At 43.9% G+C, this 22,902-nt stretch overlaps 2 protein-coding genes across 4 annotated transcripts in view; one reads left to right on the top strand and one right to left on the bottom strand.

Annotated features, from left to right (window-relative positions):
• Nucleotides 1-22,902, bottom strand: part of LOC140734814 (synapsin-3-like) — a 315,531-nt gene that overhangs the window by 77,001 nt on the left and 215,628 nt on the right. The gene's annotated exons all lie outside the window — the stretch shown is intronic.
• LOC140734813 (metalloproteinase inhibitor 3-like) overlaps nucleotides 18,059-22,902 on the top strand; it is a 32,053-nt gene continuing 27,209 nt past the window's right edge. Inside the window, exon 1 of one of the 2 annotated variants that reach the window (XM_073059371.1) lies at nucleotides 18,059-18,368. In XM_073059371.1, coding sequence (XP_072915472.1) covers nucleotides 18,239-18,368 — 130 coding nt within the window. In that variant the 5' untranslated portion in view covers nucleotides 18,059-18,238. Of the gene's footprint in view, nucleotides 18,369-20,888; nucleotides 21,135-22,902 lie in introns of those variants that run through there. The other variant, XM_073059370.1, reaches the window with a different exon arrangement.

The following is a 22,902-nucleotide window of genomic DNA, read 5'->3' as shown; positions in this document are numbered from 1 at the left end:
TCGAGTTTTTCTTGAGAGTTAACTACGATGGGCCAAATATCACTCTTTATCCATTTTATCTGAGGCACCAGGCAATTTTATAAAGAGCTGAGCAACAATTCTACTGCTTCTTGCAAGCTGTCGCCAGAAATCCCACTGGAGCATATTTGGTGATTTAAAGCATAATGTGGTACAAAACTCATGCTTTAGGCAGATGCAGCTTGATCCCTGGTTTGTCCTGATGTAACTGGTGGAATGGTGGATAAAGCACAAGTTTTAATCTTAGCTGCCCTGCATCAGCCATTGGAAAACATCATCACGTTTTCTCTTCCAGACACTTCTTTGCAAGATGCAAGTATTCAGATACTAGGCAAGGACAGGGGTCAGGTGCAATGGAAAGTTCTTGGGGGTTGAATATCCTGCCATTGTTCACTATTCCAGCTCACATTTGATAATGAATAGCTCACCATATGCAGAACCAGCATGGGTCCAGCTTGAGAAGAAAAAGACAAAATAAAACAATTTTTTCTCTGTCTGATTCTGTTTCCCAGACAATTCTACACAAAAAAATGCACTGGGAAGGACAATATCTATAAATGGTTTGTGCCTCAGTAATATTTTACCAGGGGAATGGTAGATGATTCACCAACACTCTGAAGAAACAAAATCTTGTTTTGCATCTCTAAGTCTGAAACACAGAAACCAAATTAACTACAAATAACAAATTTTAATTCTTTCTCTCTGTAATTCTCATGGGCCTCAGCCCACACTCAGTCCTCCAGTTCGCTTTAAATAGTAGAAATATTTTTATTCTAAATTACTCACCAATAAGTGGGCGTAACTGTAATTTTAACATTGCTCAGAAGCAATTCATTTCAAAACTGCTTACTTTGACATCTCACTGCTGTTTTCCCTTTCTTCCTGAATATACTGACACACGGGCCATTGCTCCACAGAGGTCTGCCACTTCCCCCTCCAAGGGTTATTCTCAATATGTCAGCTGAGTAAGGTTATGATTCAGCTATGAGGGGTGATTAAAATGACTTAACAGAAAATACTAATCCTCATTCAATACCCCCATGGGTAACTTGCTGTAGGTCAAAGAGCAAGAATTCTGGCCACTCTTACTAGCCCAACCCGATACACAGAGTCAATAGGGACCAAACACAGAATATGTGGCCTAACTGATTTGCGACCTTTGGTACTACATCAGGCAGTGCATTTTTCCGCTCAGCCATCAGCAGGGGCAAAGCACAAAGTCAATCCATTAAAGGACTCTTGCATAGATGGGGAGCTTGCTAACGATGAGGCAAATCCCGAAGCATGCCACAGAGTATAAGATACAAATGGAAAAAATAAAAGAGCTAATCATGGAAAAGAGCAAATGGAGAGGCAAGCTAACCAGTTTCTCATTACCACTCTACAAGCACTTACAGGAAAATGAGCATAAAGAATTTACTTGGCCAGATACTCGGGATTTGAGATTTTATTAACAGAAACTATGTTGCTGATTTTGCTTTTGGTTATGAATTTTATGTGCAACGCCCTTCAACATATTCATTATGTTGAAGATATGCTAACATATTTCAGCTCTTTCTAATTTACCTACAGTTCACTCTTACAGTTTTATCCACTTTAGCTCGCCCATGGCTTTAGGATACAGTTAGTATTCATATACCCTTCATCTTTAACTTGCTATAGTTCTTGCCATACCTGGGCATTGAATGTGGAGGGTGGGGGGAAATTCAGGCTGTTCTTTATACTTCCTGTAGTTAACTAGTTTGACACTCTTCAACCACGTATGCACCTTAGTATTGTGGTGCTCTGGGGTGGGGGGGGGGAGGTGGGAAAGAGTTGACAGCTCATCCCAGCATTCCTGGCATCCAGCCTATTTATTGTTCTTGTTTTCAAATGCATTTGTGGGATTATGGTGGGATGCTCAAATTCGCTTATTATTACATTTTTGCTCGGGTTATACAGTTGTTCCCTTGTGTGTTTGTGGGTCACCCTGACTGTAACCGGGGTGTGTAATAATCACCTTCCGCGTCTGCGTGTGACTGAGCTGGTTCACATCGAGCAATGGTGCTTTCTCTGTTATTGTGCTTGTCGCAATAAAACCGGCTATTGAGATAAATGAGCTCTTCTCTTCTGTCATCATGGCCCGAATGCTCGTCACGTTGGTGTCAGGAGCGGGATTAGAGATTGATGGTAATATTGAAGAGCTACGAAGGTGGATGGAGAGCCTTGAGACCCGGGAAGTAAGTCGAGGGAACGAGCAGTATGCCTCCCCTGCACCCTCAGGCCGGGCTCCCAAAAACGGGACGCCAACCCAGAGGGAGGACCTGGGAAGCGAGCATCGTGCCTTCCCGGGGAACCCCGATGGGGCGAGTGTACCCAGGCTCCCCAATCCAGGGGGCACAGCTGAGCACATCACCCGCCTCTCTCCTGGTCTGCCCCGGGGAATGTAAGACGCTGCAGCCATGGGAGGACAGGCAACATGGCAGGCAGCACGACGCTGCTGGATCAAGAGACCAACGAGACTTGGCAATTAACGCCACGAGATCCACTCTGAAGCTCCCCAGATACAATGATACCAGCCGCCTGGAGCCTTACCTGACATAAATCAAATTTGCCGCATGGCGCAGTGAGTGGAGACCCACTGAGATGGCAATGCGCTTTGCCCTGGCACTGGAGGGGGTGCCCTGCGGGCCCACCTCAACCTAACCCTGGCTGAACAGCATGACTAGAAGGCCCTTCTGGTAGCGTTGCAGTGCTGTTTTGAGCAGAAGCCACTGGAGGAAGCAATGAGGGAAGAACTGAGCAGCAGACGGCACTGTGTAGGAAAGAGCCTGAGGGTGTCTGCAGCAGATCTCTACCACTATGCTGGTCATGGCTACCCCTAGTTCCCTCCCGCAGCCCAGGAAGAGCTTGCCCTCCATGCCTTTGTAAAGGTGCTGATGCCAGAGCGCCTTTGGCAGCACGTTCGCGTGACATCACCATCTTCGCTAGCAGAGGCAGACAGGACAGAAGAAATTTTAGCCCTCCAAGGTGCACGCCACGGGCTCAGGCTTGTGTCAACAAGGCAGAGGAGCAAACTAACGAGGAAGACTTCGCGAGACAGGTCCGACCGGAGTCGCGTCGGCCCGTCGTATCCCACGGAGTGATCTCATCTACCGGTGTGGTGAGGCAGACCGTGTGGCCCAGGCCCCACATCCCAGAGCAGCCATCAGGAAACACCGAGCGGGCAGTGCCGCCCAAGTGCCCCAGCAGAATCCCGCCTGGTGGCCTGTTTGGGTGAAGAGCAAGGCTTATACGCGGGCTGCGTGGTGGAGACAATCAGATGCCATGCGTTGCTGGACACGGAGTCAACCATCATCATCATCCATCCGGGTGCCCTCTCCCAACGCGGACCGGCCACCCCCGCCTGGGTGGACAACAATGGCGGTCCAGCGGGCTACGGTCACCGGCGACTGGGGATGGCGATGCGAGGGAAGAGGTGGCTGAACGTCGCAGTGGGGGAAAGCACAGTGGAGCACGCGGTGTGGTGAGCAGACATCCGGGCCTCCTGCATCACTGGCCTGGACCCGCTCTCCGTGTGGATGTGCCGGGGGGGGCTCCAAAGCCGCAGCTCTCCAGCAGGGCAGCTCGAGAACGCGTACTAGGCCAGCGCAACAACAACCATCACTGGTACTGCAGTGCAGCACACCCCACAGCGGTCCACCCCAGAACCAGGGGGCAAATGAGCAGGTGAGTGACCCCGTGTTGGCCCGAGAGAAATGATGGCTGAGTGTGGGATGGCGGCCAGGGTGGGCGGGGAGGCCTGTGTGCTGGATCCGGAGACCGAAGCCCTATCCTGTCAGCAGGGCACGCTGGGGGCGCACAACGGGTTGCTGTTTCCATGGTGACAGTTTGCTGATGGGGACAGACCACCTCCTGTGGGCGGTGGGCCCCCCATGGTGCTGCGGTCAGGGCATGGGCTGGCCATTTTGGGGGTGCAAAGACGATGGGCAAGCTGGGCATATGTTTCTGGATGCAGGCAGGACGTGGAGCTGTTCGTGCACTACCGCAACGCCCGCACGTCCCAAAAGTGTCCGGGCCACAAGTCTAGGGCATCAATGCAGCAGTACCTGGTGGGGACTCCAGTGAAACGTGTAGGGGTGGATATTCTGGGCCCTTTCCCCACACCGATGCCAGCAACTGCTACGTTCTCGTGGCTATAGATTACCCTACGGTGGCTAGAGGTGTACGCAGTCCCAGAGCAGAGAACCACTACCACTGCTGAGAGACTCATGGAGTTCCTGAGGAACTCCACGGTGATCATGGCGCAACTTTGAGGTGCAGGTGTTTGGTGAGGGCTGGAAATCACCAAAACGTGAGCCATCCCCCCTCACTCACAAAGCGATGGGCTGGTGGAGCACTTTAACCGTGTCCTGGCTACGCAGCTTACCGTCCTCGTCAGCCAACACCAGCGTGGCTGGTGTCGCCAACTCCCCCGAGTATCGTGGGCATACTGGACAGCAGCTCAGGAGAGCGCCCGGTGTACACCAACTTTGCTCACGTTTGAGCAGGGGCGCTGTGCACGCCCATCGATCTGGTGTTTCGCCCTCCCTCCCAAGCCAGAGATTCCTGGGGAGGCTGGTTGGAGTGTCTGCAGGACTTCCGGGGGCGCCTGCGGGCTGCTCACAATGCGGCTCGGCAGAACCAAAGTGCAGCCAACGGCCACCAAAAGCATCCTTATGATGCCTGCAGCCGTGGACGTGACTTTACTAGGGGTGGCGGGGGGGGGGGGGGGTTGAGTACGAGTCTACTCCCCCTCCCGGAAGAAGGGACAACCTCCCCAAGCTGGGAAACCACTGGAAGGGACCGGGAGAGGAGCTCAACCGCATTTCTGGTGCGGTTGCCTGAGCAGCGGAAGGCAGTTGGCCAGCACCGGATCGGCCCTTGGCCACCACCGACCCAGCAAGGCTAAAGGAAGGAAGTGACACTCTGGGTGCTCTGCTTCTTGTCTCACCAAACAGTGCCTCTCCTGGGGGGACTCCAGATATACCGCCCCCACCCCCCACCCCCCCCAGCACCCCAGGCAGCAGCATCAAACAGCACCAAGCCTCTTGGACTTTGTTGTGGACTCTGGGGTTGCTGGGGATGGGTGATCCCTCAGGTGGGGGCAGTGAGGCGTTCTGGGGGAGGCGGGTCTCTCCAGCATTCCTGGCGACCAGTGCTATGTATTGTTCTTGCTTTAAAATGCATTGCTTTCAAACCAGCTGTTGAGATAAATAAGCTCTTCTCTTCTGTCAACATCATTAAGAGCACCAAATTTCTTGGTGTTCACCTGGCGGAGAATCTCACCTGGTCCCTCAACACCAGCTCCATAGCAAAGAAAGCCCAGCAGTGTCTCTACTTTCTGTGAAGGCTGAGGAAAGTCCATCTCCCACCCCCATCCTCATCACATCCTACAGGGGTCGTATTCAGAGCATCCTGAGCAGCTGCATCACTGCCTGGTTCAGAAACTGCACCATCTCGGATCGCAAGACCCTACAGCGGATAGTGAGGTCAGCTGAGAAGATCATCGGGGTCTCTCTTCCCGCCATTACGGACATTTACACTACACACTGCATCCGCAAAGCAAACAGCATTATGAAGGACCCCACGCACCCCTCATACAAACGCTTCTCCCTCCTGCCATCTGGGAAAAGGCACCAAAGCATTCGGGCTTTCACGACCAGACTTTGTAATAGTTTCATCCCCCAAGCTATCAGACTCCTCAATACCCAGAGTCTGAACTGACACCAACTTACTGCCCTCTACTGTGCCTATTGTCTTGTTTATTATTTATTGTAATGCCTGCACTGTTTTGTGCAGTTTATGCCGTCCTGGGTAAGTCTGTAGTCTAGTGTAGTTTTTGTGTTGTTTTACGTAGTTCAGTGTAGTTTTTGTATTGTTTCATGTAGCACCATGGTCCTGAAAAACGTTGTCTCGTTTTTATTGTGTACTGTACCAGCAGTTACGGTCGAGATGACAATAAAAAATGTCTTGACTTGACTTGATGAACCAAATGCTTGCCACACTATAAAGATTTAAAGAACGCAAATTGTCTTAATCTAACACATTCTGCAGATGTACTGTGGAAAGCATTCTAAATGCTGCATCGCTGTTCGGTATAGATGGGGCCACTGCACAGGATCAGAAAACACTACAGAGATTTGCACACCCAGCCAGCTCCATCATGGGCAATAGCCTCCCCAGCATTGATGGCATCTTCAAAAGGCAACACCTCAAACAGGCGCTATCTCCCACGACATACCCTCCTCTCACTTCTACCATCAAGGAAATGGTACAGGAGCCTGAAGACATACACTCAACATTTCAGGAACAGCTTCAGATTCAGATACCTGAATGGACAATGAAGCCACGTACAGTAACTCAGTATTTTGTTTCCTTTTTTTGCTCTCCTTTTGCATTTCTTGTTTACTTATTTTGTATTGTACTATGTTGCTGCCACAAAACAACACCTTTCATGGCATAAGCCGGTGATTCTGATCCTGACTCTGAGATTCTGATAAAATAGCCGTTTGGAAGTGAATGCACACAGAGGAATAGGTACCAAACGCCTCATCTGAACAAATTATTTTGAATCAATCAACAGTCCTCCAAATCGAGCCTACTATGCAGATGTACAACAGTTAGGATAACAATGAAGTTACTATGAGAAATAGTCTGTCACATAAAATAACTGAGAGTGATGATAATGTAAAGATGTAATTTTAAGTCTCCAGGGACATATTGCAGAAGTTGGATTATTTTCCGGAATCATCTGCTCCCAGATCAGAAGTTCATTAAAGTACTGAACTTGACTTGTGAGTTTCAGATGAAGGGGAGGCAAACAGCTCATCACATCTGATGACTGCAGTGTCAGGTCCACCACGCACTACATGAGATATGACAGCAGAGATTTCTCTAGCAGCGTTATCCTTTTCCCCTCCATCTGGCTCAACCAGTCTGCTCCACCATTTCACTGTGACTGATCTATTTCTCTCTGTATCCTTTCGTGCCTGACTAATCAATGAATCTATCAAACTCTCCTTTAAGTATATCCAATGACTGGGCCTCCACAGCCACCTGTGGCACCAAATTCCACAGATTCACCACTATCTGGTAAAAAGAAAATCCTCCTCGTTTCTGTTCTAAATGGACGTCCCTCTAATCTGAGGTTGTGTCGTCTGGCCTTAGCCTCCTCAGCCACAGGGAACGTGCTCTCCACATCCACTCTATTGAGGCCTTTCAACATTTGATAGGTTTCAATGAGTTTCTCCCCCTCATTCTTCTGAATTCCAGTGGGTGCAGGCCCAGAAACAGCAAATGCTCCTCATGTGATAAGCCTTTCAATCCTGGAATCATTTTCATAAAACTCCTTTGAGCCCTCTCCAATTTCAGCACATCCTTTCATCGATTAGGGACCCAAAACTACTCACAATACTCCTCATGAGGCCTCATTAGTGCCCTACAAAACCTCAACATTACATCCTTGCTTTTATATTCCAGTCCTCGTGAAATGAATTCTAACATTGCATTTGCCTTCCTCACCACAGACTCAACCTGCAAATTAACCTCTAGGGAATCCTACACTAGGTCTCCCAAGTCCCTTTGCACATCAAATTTTTCAATTTTCTCTCCATTTAGAAAATAGTCTACGCTTATATTTTTTCTACCAAAGTACATAACCATACACTTCCTGACATTAATCCATCTGCCACTTCTTTGTCCATTCTCCTACTCTAAGTCCTTCTATAGTCCCTTTGCTTGCTCAACACTGCCTGCCCCTCCACCTATCTTCATATTGTCTGCAAACTTTGCAAAAAAGCCATTAATTCCATCATCCAAATTATTGACATGTAACATAAAAAAAGCAGTCCCCACACAGACCCCTGTGGAACACCATTAGTCACTGGCAGCCAACCAGAAAATTCTCTGACCAAACTTAGGGTATCCACTTTAATATTATTGGCTAACTTACCTTCGTATTCCAGCTTTACCTTCTTAGTTGCCTTCTGTTGGTTTTTAAAAGCTTCCCAGTTCTCTAAGTTCCCACTAATTTTTGCTATATTATATGTCCTCTCTTTGGCTTTTATGTTGCCTTTGATTTCTCTTGTTAGCACCAGTTGTGTCATCTTGCCTTTAGTATACTTCTTCTTTGGGATATATCTATCCTATGCCTTCTGAATTGCTCCCAGAAACTCCAGCCATTGCTGATTTGCCGTCATCTCTGCTAGTGTTCTTTTCCAATCAATTCTTGCCACCTCCATTCTCATGGCTATGTAATTCCATTTACTCCACTGTAATACCGAATTTAGCGAATTCGGTAATACCGAATACTCAAACTGCAGGGTGAATTCTATCATATTGTGATCTCCCCTAAAGGTTCTTTTACCTTAAGCTCTTTATTCAACTCAGGTTCATTATACAACACCCAATCCAAAATAGCTGATTCTCTAGTGGGCTCAACCACAAGCTACTCTAAAACACTATCTTATAGGCACTCTAGAAATTCCCCCTCTTGTAATCCAGCACCAACCTAATTTTCCAAATCTACTTGCATATTGAAATCCCCCTTGTCTATCATATAATTTCCTTTTAATGTGTATTTTCTATCTCCTATTTTAAATTCTAGACATCTTTGCTACTGGTCATTGGTCTATATAGAACTCCCACAAGGGTCTTTTTACCCTTGCAGTTTCTTAGCTCTACCATAAGACCATAAGATATAGGAGCAGAAGCAGGCCATCTGACCCATCAAGTCTGCTCTGTCATTTAATCATGGACTGATCCAATTCTTCCAGACATCCCCACTCCCCTGCCTTCTCCCCATACCCTTTGATGCCCTGACTAAGAACCTATCCATCTCTGCCTTAAATGCACCCAATGATTTGGCCTCCACAGCCACTTGTGACAACAAATTCCACAGATTTAACACCCTCTGACTGAAGTAATTTCTCTGTTCTAAATGGACCTCCTTCAATCCTGAAGTCATGCCCTCTTGTCCTAGAATCCCCTACCATGGGAAATAACTTTGCCATATCTAATCTGTTCAGGCCTTTTAACATTCAGAATGTTTCTATGAGATCCCTTCTCATTCTCCTAAACTCCAGGGAATACAGCCCAAGAGCTGTCAGATGTTCCTCTTATGGTAACTCTTTCATTCCTGGGATCATTCTCAGGAATCTTCTCTGAACCCTCTCCAATGTCAGTATATCCTTTCTAAAATAAGGAGCCCAAAACTGCACACAATACTCCAAGTGTGGTCTCACGAGTGCCTTATAGAGCCTCAACATCACATCCCTGCTCCTATATTCTGTACCTCTAGAAATGAATGCCAATATTGCATTCGCTTTCTTCACCACTGACTCAACCTGGAGGTTAACCTTTAGGGTGTCTTTCACAAGGACTCCCAAGTCCCTTTGCATCTCTGCATTGTGAATTCTCTCTCCATCTAAATAATAGTCTGCCTGTTTATTTCTTCCACCAAAGTGCATGACCATACACTTTCCAACATTGTATTTCATTTGCCTCTTCTTTGCCCATTCCCCTAAGCTATCTAAGTCTCTCTGCAGGCTCTCTGTTTCCTCAACACTACCCTCTCCTCCACCTATCTTTGTATCATTGGCAAATTTAGCTACAAATCCATTAAACCCATAGTCCAAATCATTGACATGCAATGATTTACCCACAACATTCTAACCCTTCCAATCCTATGTCACATCTTTCTAATCATTGGATTTCATTTTTTATTAACAGAGCCACTCCACCCCATCTACCTACAATTCAGTGATGTCCACAACATCATACATGCAATTTGTAATTGTGCTACAAGTTTATCTACCTTATTCCGAATACCTCGTGCATTCCCTGTAGGTCCCATCTATTATTTCCTCAGTCTCCCATATGAGCTGAAGGTCATCGAACACCTTCTCTGAGGAGCTGCAGCCTGATGCACCTGGTGCAGATGTGGTTGCCCGGGAGGCTAGAGGTCTCCCAGAATTCCCACATCTCACACACATTTTTCAAGTCTAATTAGTGGAACAGGAATGACTGTTAAAGTAAACATGGTGATTTAAAACGGAACAGCCAAGAAATCTCAAGTTGTTTTTCGTGGTGCAGTGGAGTCTGAGGATACACTCTAAAGAGGTTTATATGAATATGACAGTCACAGATAAACAGCTGATATCTATTTTCCAGGTCAAAATATCTAATACTGGAGGAAATGCATTTATTGTGAGAGCGGTTAACTTCAAAGGAGTGGTTGGTGCAAGGCAAGTTTTTTTAAACATAGAATGGTGAGTGTCTGGAATGCACTGCTAGAAGTGGTGGTGGAGGCAAATTGTAAAGAGAATTTTAAGAGGCTATTTTAAAAATAGAGGGATATGGATGTTGCGTAAGCAAAAGAGATTAGTTTAATGTAGCAGAATCAGTTGCTAGTTTAGTTAGTTTGGTACAACATCAGTCCTGTGCTGTACTGTTCTATGCTCTAAAGAATACAAAGCCTTACTACCTCAATACTGCTTCAGACCTACAAACATTCGCCTTATTTTATGTCAGTTCACTCAAACCTATTGTTGAATTTTATTTTATGATACTGCTTATAAGAGCTGTCACTTGAACATAAACAATTGCTGATAATAACCTTAATACACATATTGGGTGCTGCTTCATAATTCCTATGCCGACTAACTAGCAAATAAGTCAGCCAGACAGTTTCAGAGCTGGTCTTCATACCTTATAAACATGTGCTGGATTTATTAAACTCTGACCAGCAGTGAATAGCTCATATAATTGTTACCACGTTAAGCCGTTACATTATTTTTCCCTGCACGACGTTCTTGGCAGTGAAATGACTGAACTGGCTGTTTCAAGAATTTCTATTGGTCACAAATGGGACAAGCCAAATCACACGAATCCAGAGGGAAAACAAATGCTTCAGTTTCTCCCTCCTCTCAGGGAGCACTAACCTGTTTCCGATTTCTTCCTAAAATGGAGCTGTTTGATATAAAAATTCTGCTGATCATGTGAACAAGGCTGGAATCCTGCCCAGCAGCTCACACTGATCCGAGAGTAAACCCAACTGTCAGTTACAAGCACCACTCAGATATTATTCTAGGCCCTTTGTTCGAGCAAGCCTCTGCAGAGCATCATCCTTGTGTTGTCCTAAAGGGGAAAAAGTCTCACCTTCAGGTGAAGGATTCTGCCTGACTTTGTATTCTTGATTTATTTCTCTTTTAGTGAAGTTTTATTGCTGTGCAAACTATGAGCACTGATGAGAGTGAGACGATGCTGGGCTGGACCATAGATTCATAGTCATAGAATAATATAGGACATAAACGGGCCATTCAGCCCATCTAGTCCATGCCAAAGGATTACTCTGGCTAGTCCTATCGACCTACACCCAGATCATAACCCTCCATACCCTTCTCATCTACGTACCTATTCAAATTTCTCTTAAATGTTAAAATTGAACCTGTATCTACCACTTCCACTGGCAGCTCATTCCATATCTTCACCACCCTCCAAGTAAAGAAAATCGCCCTCATCTTCTCTTAAACGTTTCACCTTTCACCCTTAACCCATGACCCCCAGTTCAAGTATGACCAAGTGCTGAGTATGATCATCCACTGCTCTTTGGTTCATACCTTTAGCCTGATTGTTCATGACTCCCCTTCTCTATTGCAAATAGAGTTTGTTTCAAGATAATGACACCCAGGGGAATTTTCTTTTGGTAACCTGTGTCACATGAAAGGAAGGAGCAGTCACGAGACTATAACACATGATAATCCATTCAACACAGTTTACAAACGGCGTGAAGCTAGCAACTTTAAAACTGCCTAAAGGATTCCGACTCCAAGTACAGAAATCTCTAAATCCAGCATGCTGCCTATATAAGGCTTTGTAACACTTTCTACAAATATAACACACTATGTAATTATGAGTGTTTTCCCCCTAATGACACCATAAGGAAATGTAGAATAAACTCCAACAGCACTAGTTCACCATAAGGCCTGTACCTAAGAATTCGATCTTTTGAAGTAACCTTCTCAAGGTAGTGATGTCATGGGGCCATGAATCCCTGGCAGGTACCATGGATACGTGACAATCTACTTCAATCCCTGAATGCTGCTGGCAGTAACACACAAGTGGAACCAGATGTTGCTCTGTATACTGTTAGGTGGAGGACTATTCCCCATGCTGCTCTAACATATCGCATAGTAACCATCTGAGATCCTTTGAGCAAGATTTAAATCTCAGTTGCCAGACAACTCTTCTAGGGCAACTGATGAATGACCTGGGGAGTCCAATGTGAGATTTTCATACACTTAAGAAGAAATGTTTTTGTGATTAGCTGAGTTTTTGCTTTCTACTTTAAGTGACAGGACTGCCTATCCTGCTGCACTAATAAAGAGTTACATTCAGAAGACTTCCTTCTTCATTATGCTGAGGCAGGCCACAGTAATTAGCTCATACTAATTAATGTTGCATGTTCAGTCTCCTACATATAAGGATTGGCTGGAAACACACTTCTCTCCTAATTAGAGGCCTTTGCCTTTCTTCCTTTGTGAAAGGAAAGTGGTTTGACTAATGCCATCAGCATGCAACACAGGAGCAAAATAGCCAGCACCCCCCGCCACTTCTCAAACACAACTCCCCCCCCCCCCCCACCCTATGTATACATACACACATGTTGTCTGAGATCTACGTCTCAATTCAGAGATTCTGGATTTCTAACTGGTAACTTTACTGAAAACTGCAAACTCTTAACCAAGCCCAAAACGTCAACAGTACTTTTTTTTTATATAGATGCTGCCTGGCTTGCTGAGTTCCCTCCAGCACTGTATGGGTGTTGCTAACTCTTAACCAAGGGTCAGCCCACTAATAAAACAGATTTGTTATTAACCAGAAGCTAAACAATGGTAAATATGAATATTGTACCCAAATGTCAAAACACATTCATTCCATTAAATCATGTGATAAATGACAGCCAGCCAAATCACAATAGCGTTTTTGTAAAAACTTATTTTATGGTAGTTCTGCGACTAAGGCGTTTAATGTTTAAATGCTCATTAGGTGAGAAACACCAGAGAGCAAACTGGTGCCTTGTTCCTGTGCTCAGAGATATTAATTTTGGATTTGCTTGCCTTTGACATCACCAAAAAAAAAGGACCCGAGCTCTGTTCTTAAATAGGAAAATTAATATTACAAGCTGACAAGTCCCCAGAGAAATAGCTCGTTCAAGATAAGGTGACCTTAGTTAACAAAATGCAGAAAAGGAATTCAATGATTACAAATCAAGTCACAAGTGGAGTTTAAGGGTCATGGCGTTAAAGAGCACAGAAATAGGCCCTACCCGCCCGAGTCTTTGCTAAACTGCACTGATTCATTAGACTCCAGTGCCTCAGATTTATATTAATTCTCTTTATGGCTTTGTCCCTTAATTCTTGGTAAATTTCTCTTGTCCTCAGAAAGCCCAAAACGCCACATTTGTCCAAATTTAGAAATTTACACATCCCTCACATATGGCAATGGTGCCTTCAGCTGCTCAGACCCTTTGATCTGCATTTCTTTGTCAAAATCCTTCTGTCTTTCTAACAGACTTCTTCTTTATGAAGCGTTTTTTAAATCAACCTCTTTAGATAACCATAAGGTACTCTTCCTCGAAGTACCTTCCCTTGGCTGATTAAGGATTGGGGAAATATTCTTAGGATATCTTTCCCCCTCCCCTCACTACTTTCAAATCTCTTACTATCTTTCCTTTCAGTTAGTCCTGACGAAGGGTCTCGGCCTGAAATTTCAACAGTGCTTCTCCTTATAGATGCTGCCTGGCCTGCTGTGTTCCACCAGCATTTTGTGTGTGCTGTATAGGATATCTTCGTTCACTGATAGTTTTGGAGGTGAAAATCAATTATCAAGAACCTATTGGCTCTGCTTTGCTTACAAAAGCTCAGGAAATGTATAAATGGTTCAATGTGCCTATGATGTACGTTTGCAGAAAGGCTTCTGGACTCATGATGATCATTAGTATGAATGTGAGATTGATATTACTGTTTCAATAACACAGTATGAATGTATGGGATTTTGCAGGAGGGTAACTGATGACCAAGGTCATCTCTACCTAAGCCGCCATCAAGGAGCCCACAAGAGAACCAAGGCCAGAAATGTCATGGATGGTCCTAGTGCCTTCCACCTTAAAGATCACTGGCTGGCTGGACTGACAACAATGATCACTGTCTTAGTGCCCACCCTTGAAGGCATAATGTCCTGTCGCCCAAAGACAGGTAGTGCCAGCTCTTTCACTCATCCCTCCAGTCAAAGTTAAGGTGACCCCACTTTTTAGCTGGAAGGCTGAAGTCAATTTCAAGACTGTCTGAAGGGCACAAGCAATGTGGGCCATTGTGTGCTGTACAAGACATCCACCAACAATAGGGCAGGTCTTACACCTATCCTCAGCTTTTATATATAGATCGCCCCATTCCCACCTGCTGATATTCTCACGTCACCTACTTGACCAACAATCACTCCCATTCATTGCATTATTAATCTCTCCAACTCTCTTCCTTACACATTACCCGTCATCTCTCCAACTGATCCCAACTCAATCCCCTTCCCAACCTATCCCAAACTGATCATCTCCACAAATAAACCCCATCCAATCATTTCCCCAGACCAATCCTACCTGATCACCTCTCCAATATGATCCTTCCATATCACCTCCCTAATGCAATCTACCTCCATCATCTCACCAAACTCACGAATGATCTTCCCCAAACAAACCCTACCCAATTATTTTTATGATAAAAATCTTCCCTTCGCCACTGTCTCCCAAGCCGGTGGAAGGATAACAGATAACAGTGCATTTTGCCAGATAGATTATCAGAGCCTGGGGGCCAGGGCGTGTAGACAGACCTCACACTATTCCTGGGCAACTGAAATACTAACAGGCTCTTTGCAAGCTAATTGTCACTTCAAGTTTCAAATGAGCTTTGGAACTCATATTTGGCCATTACTATCCTTGACTATCAGCTACTGTCATTAAAAGACCTGTTCACTGCCAGAGCGAAGAAAAGAGCTGGAAATATCACTGCTGACTCCACCCACCCTAGCGGTCACTTATTCACCAAATTGCCACCAGGGAGACGCCACAAGCCCATCACCACCAGGACTACACATCATCTCCGAAGCTTCTTTCCTTTAGCCATCCAGCTTCTCAACAAAACTCACTCAGATCTAATACCCTAACTGTTCCTGTTGAACTGTTGCCATCAGGAAGAAGGTACAGGAGCCTCAGGACTCACACAACTAAGTCCAGGAACAATTATTACCCCTCAGACATCAGGCTCTTGAACCAAAGGGGATAACTTCACTTAACTTCACTCACCCCATCACTGACATGTTCACACAGCCTATGGATTCACTTTCAAGGATTCTGCATCTCATGTTCTCAATATCTATTGTTTATTTATTATTATTTTTATTATTATTATTCTTTTCTTTTTGTGTTTACACAGTTTGTTGTCTTTTGCACACTAGTTGAATGCCCAAGTTGGTGCAGCCTTTCTTTGATTCTGCTATGGTTATTGTTCTATTATGGATTTATTGAGTATGCCCACAAAAAATGAATCTCAGGGTTGTATATGGTGACATATTTGTACTTTGATAATAAATTTATTTTGACCTAACAACATCCTTTCCTGCTCTCCTTGTTCTGTTGGTAGGTATTGAGTCTTTTCATATGTCATATTTATTAAAGTTTGGTTATTGACATTGGTACATGTGAGCAGTCTGCTAATTGTTGATTACTCATGGCTGCTTGCACTACTGTCTTGTAAACTGTTGGTTGTTATTGTGTCGTCCGTTATGGTATTGTCCTGTGTTTTACGTTTGGCACCGAACCTCAATCAATTCGGGTATGGTTCACATGTTAGCAGTAAAGTGAATCTGATTCTGATTCAATGTCCTCCATTTCCAGCTCTATAATGTCACCTCACTGCTTCAGTTCATCTGCAGAGGCGAGCTTCATCTATGCCCTTTGTTATTTTTAGACAAGATTTTCCCAGGGTTATCCAATCAAAAATTCTTGTTGTAGTTCTGTTCCCCCCTCCCAACTTGTAGCAAGTTCCTGTCACCTATATTCCCTGAGCAACACTAAAGGGACTCAGTATGTCAGGCATCTGCAGAAATGAATAAACAGTCGACGATTCAGGCCAAGAGCCTTCTTTGAGACTAGAAAGGAAGGGGGAGACCCCAGAATTTTAAAAATGGGGAAGGGGAAGAAGGACTAACTAGAAGGTGATAGGTGAAGCCAGGTGGGTGGGAAAGGTAAAGGGCTGGAGAAGAAGGAATCTGATAGGAGAGCAGAGTGCACCATGGGAGAAAGGGAACAAGGACGGGCATCAGGAGGAGGTGATAGACAGGTAAGAAGAAGAGGTAAGAAGCCAGAGGGAATAGAAGAAGAGGGAAGGGGGTGGGAACAAAAGAAAATACTAGAAGGAGAAATTGATGTTAATGCCATTAGGTTGGACACTATCTAGACAGAATAGGAGGCATTGCTCCACCACCCTGAGAGTGGCCTCATCGTGGCAAAAGAGAAGGCCATGGGCCAACATGCAAATGGACCTATACTCCCTGACTTCCACTACCTTCTAATTAAAGAGCATCTTGACTCTAAAATGTTTATCCTTGCTTTCATATCTCCCTGATGTCAGTTCTTCATGTTTCTGAAATCCTCATCCCTATAACCTGAGGTATCTGTGCTCCTCTTATTCGGGCCCCTTCACTTCCAAATTCAGTTATTCCACCTTTGGTGAACATCTCATCAGCTACCAGAAACCTTAAACTCTGTCAAATCCACTCTCCCCTCTTGATCATCAGCATCATCAGGTGCCGTGCCCAGTTTGAACTTGGACTGCCATGGCCCACACACTCCTGTTTCGGGTCCCCATTTAACTCCCCTTTTTCAGGAGACTCCTTAAAACCTCTGCCTCTGAGACAAATACTTTGTCATTATATTTCCTTCTTAGAGTGTAAATCACATCTTGCTTAATATACCCAGTGGCTTGAGTCATTTTGCTACATTCAGGTTGCTATATAAGTACAAGTTTTGCTACTCTTCTGAATTACTATGATATTGTTCTTACTGAGAGCAATACTGCTATGTATATGTAACTAGATTATCTGTGATGCCACAGCCTTTCAGTAGTTCATTGCCAAGAACAACAACAGAAATTGGCAGAGGGCATGCAGTTAGTTTAGATTTAGGCAAGCAAATGCATTATACTCAGTCACCCCATGGAGAAAACTGAACAAGCTTAATCACAACAAAGATTGATTATTTAAACAGTCACTAATTGGTTTATTTCCTAGAACTTGTACAAAATTCCCCTTCTCAGAAATCAGTTCACCAGCTAGAAAATAGAAAGCTACAACTAAAATCCTCCTTTGTGAAAGAAACAATATTCCTCCAAGGACTAATCACTAGCCAGTTTGCAAATATTTAATCTAAATCCTTCATATTGTTGTTAATTTGCAAGGCCACTCATAAGTGAGGAGTGGAATGTAGCCCACCTCTCTTTCCCACCCTTTCACTCTCCTCATCTTTGTCATCTACACAATGTTGCCTCAGATTCTTCAGCATTATCACAATCCATTGAAATTAGAAAAGGAGTGGGGGTGGGGCAGAGTGTCAGGTCAGTGCTCAACGCCAGGCTGATTAGGTCAAATTATGTTTGTAACTCAGTTTAATATTTAACACAGTCCTCTCTTCCTGCCTTAGAATTAATACTGCACAGACCCAATCTAATCTTCTGTGGAAGTGGCTCCTGACAGCCTCTTTCGATTCTGTTAAGTAATTATTTCTTCCCTCCTCAGTTGCTAGCAAGCCAGCTGTTTATCTCAGGATCATTAACATGCTCTTCTACCACAGCTAGGATTCCCATTACTGACCTGACTCCTTTTATAACATCACGTCCATCTGCTACTTGCTAATTGGCTGCTGCGTTGAGGGGGTGGGCAGAGCTAGTGTGTCACTTGTCTAATACATGGTGGGTAGTTGTACTCTCTTATTCAGCTGGAGAGAGGGAGACAGAGACAGAGGGAAAACAGGAGGATCACTCACCAACTAAAATACTAAAGCAGTAAAGAAAGTTTTTTTTCCCCTTCCTTTGGTTTTTGCAACTTTCAATCAGTCAAAACAACTCACCAAAGGAGAGGTCTCTCAGACAGAATGGCAGTTTTCAGCACAGCAGCTTTGAGTTTGCTGCTGGCTTTGAGCAGCTTTCAGATCAACCAGCTAACGGAAGCTTGCACTTGCATGCCAAACCATCCTCAAGACGCTTTCTGCAGTTCTGACATCGGTATGGATTTTTTTTTTTATTAAAGGGCAAAAGGGGGCAAACAAAAATGAACATTTTGGGCAATTCTAGGAAAATATAAGAAGTCTCTTTAATCATAGTCTGGAATGAAATCTCCAAATGTCAACGTAACCCTCAGTTTGTAAGTAATCTATGTCATTGGGTCGTTCACTAGTATTTGTTTCATTGTTAAAAGACATAATTTTGGTGTTTCCTTTAATGAACTTTACTTCAGTCTACAGTGGCTCAATGTGAACTATGGAAAATGTATTCTGGTATTCTGATAATAGGGCTCAAGGTCAGCTTTTTTGTTTTGTGTCTGAAGATTAGTTGTAATATTTTTCACATATCGTATTGCATTACGGTTATTACTGTCACTTAAGAGCTCAGCAGCACAATAAAGATTACTGCTTTTTCATACATATTCAGCCAGAAAGCGCCCATCCTCCCAAACCAAGGCAAACAAGTAAAGCTTCTCTTTAACGAGTTTCAGGATTAGTGGAATTCCTCACTTATATACAGTACGTGATCTCTTTGGAGTGGAATGTTCTGGAATAATCACACTAAAGATACAGGACACACAAGGCACCACAGACGCTGTAATGTGGAGCAACATGCAAACTGTTGGAGCTCAGCAGGTCAGGCAGGATCCAGGAAGGGAAATGACAGTTGATGTTTTGGGTAGAGTCCCTCATCAGGACTGAAGAATGAGAGGAGATGGCCAGTATAAGAAGGGAAGGGATGAGGCAAGAGCTAGCAGGCAATTGGTGGATCCAGGTGAGATAAGAGTGCCAGAAGCTGGGTGGAAGGTAGGTGGGTTCTCACCTGAATCCACCTATCACCATACTCCAGCCCTTCCCTCTGCCTGTTTATATTGGCGATCACCCAGGTGTAAACTCTCGGACCGAAACGTCACTGTCCATTTGTACGGATGTTCCCTGAGCTGCTGAGTTCCGACGGCACCTTGTCAGATACTAAGGACACCGACAGTTTCCCTATTTGTCTCATTAAACCATATCAGCAGTGAGTTTGGGCACCTCTTTCTTGCTCTGTGCAGCTTTGTGAAGAAACCAAATATCGTTCAGTAAGAACTGAAGAGTTAGGTGCAATGCCAGCTAGATGCTGGAGCAATCTTTTCATTTAGAAACCAGCTGTACTATACACCTACTACACTCCAGTAAAGCTTCAACACCACACCTACTGCACGCCTTGAACGTGTCAATAAAACTAGGGGGAGAAAACCACAGAAACAAATTCATATGGGGGAAAGGATCCAAACATGGAATTGATAAGATTTCAATCGAACCTTCCAAGGGGCAGAGAATAGGATGGAGAATAAAATTAAGCAATGCTTTGAGCTCCAGCAGCACTAGTAACAGGGCTAAAAACAATTTCCATGATACAGTTGATCTGAATCAATACGGAGATTAGTTTATTAATGGTCAAACCACAGGGGTGTAACCGGTTAATCTGCCTTTGCTGGTGATTCAGGCAGATGGTTAACATCTTTAGTTGTAATTGACAAACAACTGGAAGGCCTTTTGGTATTTGACCTAAAACAAAACAAAGTTAACTGAACATCTTTCTCATTCAGGGAGCTAACTGAAGACAAGTTGGTTCCTATACTAGCGACAAGCAATAACGACTATCCTGGCAAAACATCACTGAATTGCACCTTTTTCCAAGAGCTTGTTGGCTTCCTCTTGGTTTCCATCCAATATAATCTGTGCTTAAAATCACTGGATATTGTGTTAAATGGGCTGTTAAATCTCTAACATGAAGTAAATGATAGAACATGACTGTCGACTAAGTACTGTGTGATTCTTACTTTGTAAGAGCTAACACGTTGTTCTAAGTGAACAGTCAACGACGGATGATAGTTTTGTTCTAAGGGGTTGAAACCAGCATAAATTTGTGGATCTTTGTGTACAACTATGGTGATATAGCTGAAATGAAGCTCTGCAGACTTTGTGAGACCTATATTGTCTAAAGTCCTATGTCATGAGCTAATGCTCAATTTCTAATTCAGAGCAGCAACTACTATTAACATGTTGACTGGATGTTATTGTTCCTCCCGTCTTTGTCTCATTAAGCCTTTCTTCAGAGGGAGCGAGTGGTCAAAGTTACAAACACAAATGCTCATGTCCAAAAGTGTAAGGTAAATTAATGCAACTGAAAGAGTTTATTAAGTCAAAAGTTTCATCTGACCAAACACAGTACCTCTCATGGAAATTGGTGAGGGAATCCTATGCAAAATTCCAGTAGTGCCTTACGTCTAATTTTGGAGACCACATTTGTTCTATAACCTAAAGAAACTCCTAAGTGACTTCTGTTGGCATAAGTCAGTGATTTCCTAGCTTCCATTCTTCTTGTCGTGCCTTTCTACCCAGCCCCCGATCAAATCCTATGGAAGGAAAGGAGGGAGAAGTAGGTTGTATCACAACCATCTGCTCCTTGCTAATTGGCTGCTGTATGGAGGGGATGGGCAGAGCTAGTGTGTCACTTGTCTTATAGACGATAAGTAGCTGTATTCTCTCAATCAGGAGAGAGAGAGAGACTGGGAAGGATCAATCATCAACTACAACAGTACAGAAAGTAGCACTTAAATTGTTTTCCAAAGGAAAGGTCCCTCGGAGAGAATGGCAGTTTTCACTACAGCAGCTTTGAGTCTGCTGCTGGCTGTGAGCAGTGTGCAGTTCAGCCAGCTAACAGAAGCTTGCTCTTGCAGGCCAAGCCATCCTCAACATGCTTTCTGCAACTCTGAAATAGGTAAGAATTCTCTTTTATTAAAGGGTGAAGGGGAAAGGAGTGAACAATGGTGCACAAGGAAAATATACATCGTGGTCCTTCTTTCATTCCATGGCTTGGAATGAAATCTTCAAATTTCAACATATCCGCCAGTTTCTTTCTGTGTTCTATGTCATTCACCATTATTAGTTTTCATTGTTAAAAGATATTATTCTGTTGTTTCCTTTGATAAACTTTACTTCAATTCACAGTATGAGCTATTATAAAATTCATTCAGGACTGGTGGATGTTAGGGTTAAGGAGCATCTTTTCTGTTCTTTGCCTGAAGATGAGTTGTAAGATTTTTTCATGTTTTATTACGTTAGTCATTATACAGTCATTTTATTTAAAAGTTGAACAGCATAGTAAAGTTCACCAAACCTTTTTACACAGTTATGGCTAGAGAGAAGCAATCATTCCAAACTTTAAGGCAAAGCTTGTTTTGAGGTTTTAAAGTTTGTTTAGAAGTTTTAAAGCTTAATGAGTTTCAGGATTAATGTTTTTTCAGTGGTATCTTTGACTTCTGTGGAATGGAATGTTCTGGAATAATCATCCTAAAGATACAATTTCTCTAACTATCTCAATAGCCTGTATCGACAGTGAGATTGGGCACCGCTTTCATGTTCTGTACAGCTTTAGGAAGAAACCAAATGTTGTTCAGCCAGAACTGAACAGTCAGGTGCAGCCCCAGGTACACGTTGGAGCAATCATTTAAAAAACTGCACTGCACTTCCACTTTCAAGTAAGACCAACCCACACCTGGTATGTCCCTTGGATTTGAGTATGGAGCAAAACAAATATTAAAACTTTCATACATCTGGATAGGATATAAACATGGAAGTGTTAAATTTCAACTGAACATTGCAAAAAGAAGAGAATACGATGGATAATGAAATAATTAATGTATTGAACTCCAACAGCATCAGGTACAAGGTTAAAAGCTACCGCCTAATTTCAAATACAATTGATTCTTAATAAGTACAGACAAATTCGGCTTATTAATGTTCAAACCACAGAGCATTAACTAGTTATCTTCCTTTCCTGGTAATTTAAGGCAATATCATATGATAACCCTTTCATCCCTGGAATCATTTTCAGGAGCCTCCTTTGAAACCTTTCCAGTGTCTGCACATCCATTCTTAGATAAGAGACCTAAAACTGCTCACAGTATTCCAAGTGAGGCCTCAACGGTGTCTTATAAAGTCTCGACATTACATCCTTGTTCTTATGTTCTAGTTCCCTCAAAACCTCGACCTTCACCCTGCCTTGTGTAGCTGTATCCCGGACTTCCTGTCAGATCGCCGGCAGGTGGTAAGGGTGGGCTCCCTCACCTCTGCCCCTTTGACCCTCTACACAGGTGCCCCTCAGGGTTATGTACTAAGCCCCCTCCTTTACTCTCTGTATACCCATGTCTGTCACCACCCATAGTTCCAATCTGCTTATTAAATTTGCTGATGACACTACACTGATTGGCCTAATCTCAAATAATGTGTAGTTAGTCTCGATAGACCATGGATTCGCGCCTTGGAAAGTTTCCAGGGCGCAAGCCTGGGCAGGTTTTTTTATATGGAAGACCGGCAGTTGCCCAAGTTGCAAGTCTCCCCTGTCCAGTGTTATTTTCCAGTGGTCCGATATCCACTCTCTCCTCTCTTTTACTCTTTATATATCTTTTCGTATCCTCTTTGATGTTATCATCCAGCTTCCCTTCATGTTTGATCTTTTTTCTCTTTATAGCCTTTTTAGCTGCCTT

The sequence above is a fragment of the Hemitrygon akajei genome, chromosome 10 (genome assembly GCF_048418815.1).
Source record: "Hemitrygon akajei chromosome 10, sHemAka1.3, whole genome shotgun sequence".
Classification (NCBI taxonomy): Eukaryota; Metazoa; Chordata; class Chondrichthyes; order Myliobatiformes; family Dasyatidae; genus Hemitrygon; species Hemitrygon akajei.
Note: the sequence above shows the minus strand (reverse complement) of the source record. Positions and strands in the feature narration are given on the sequence as shown.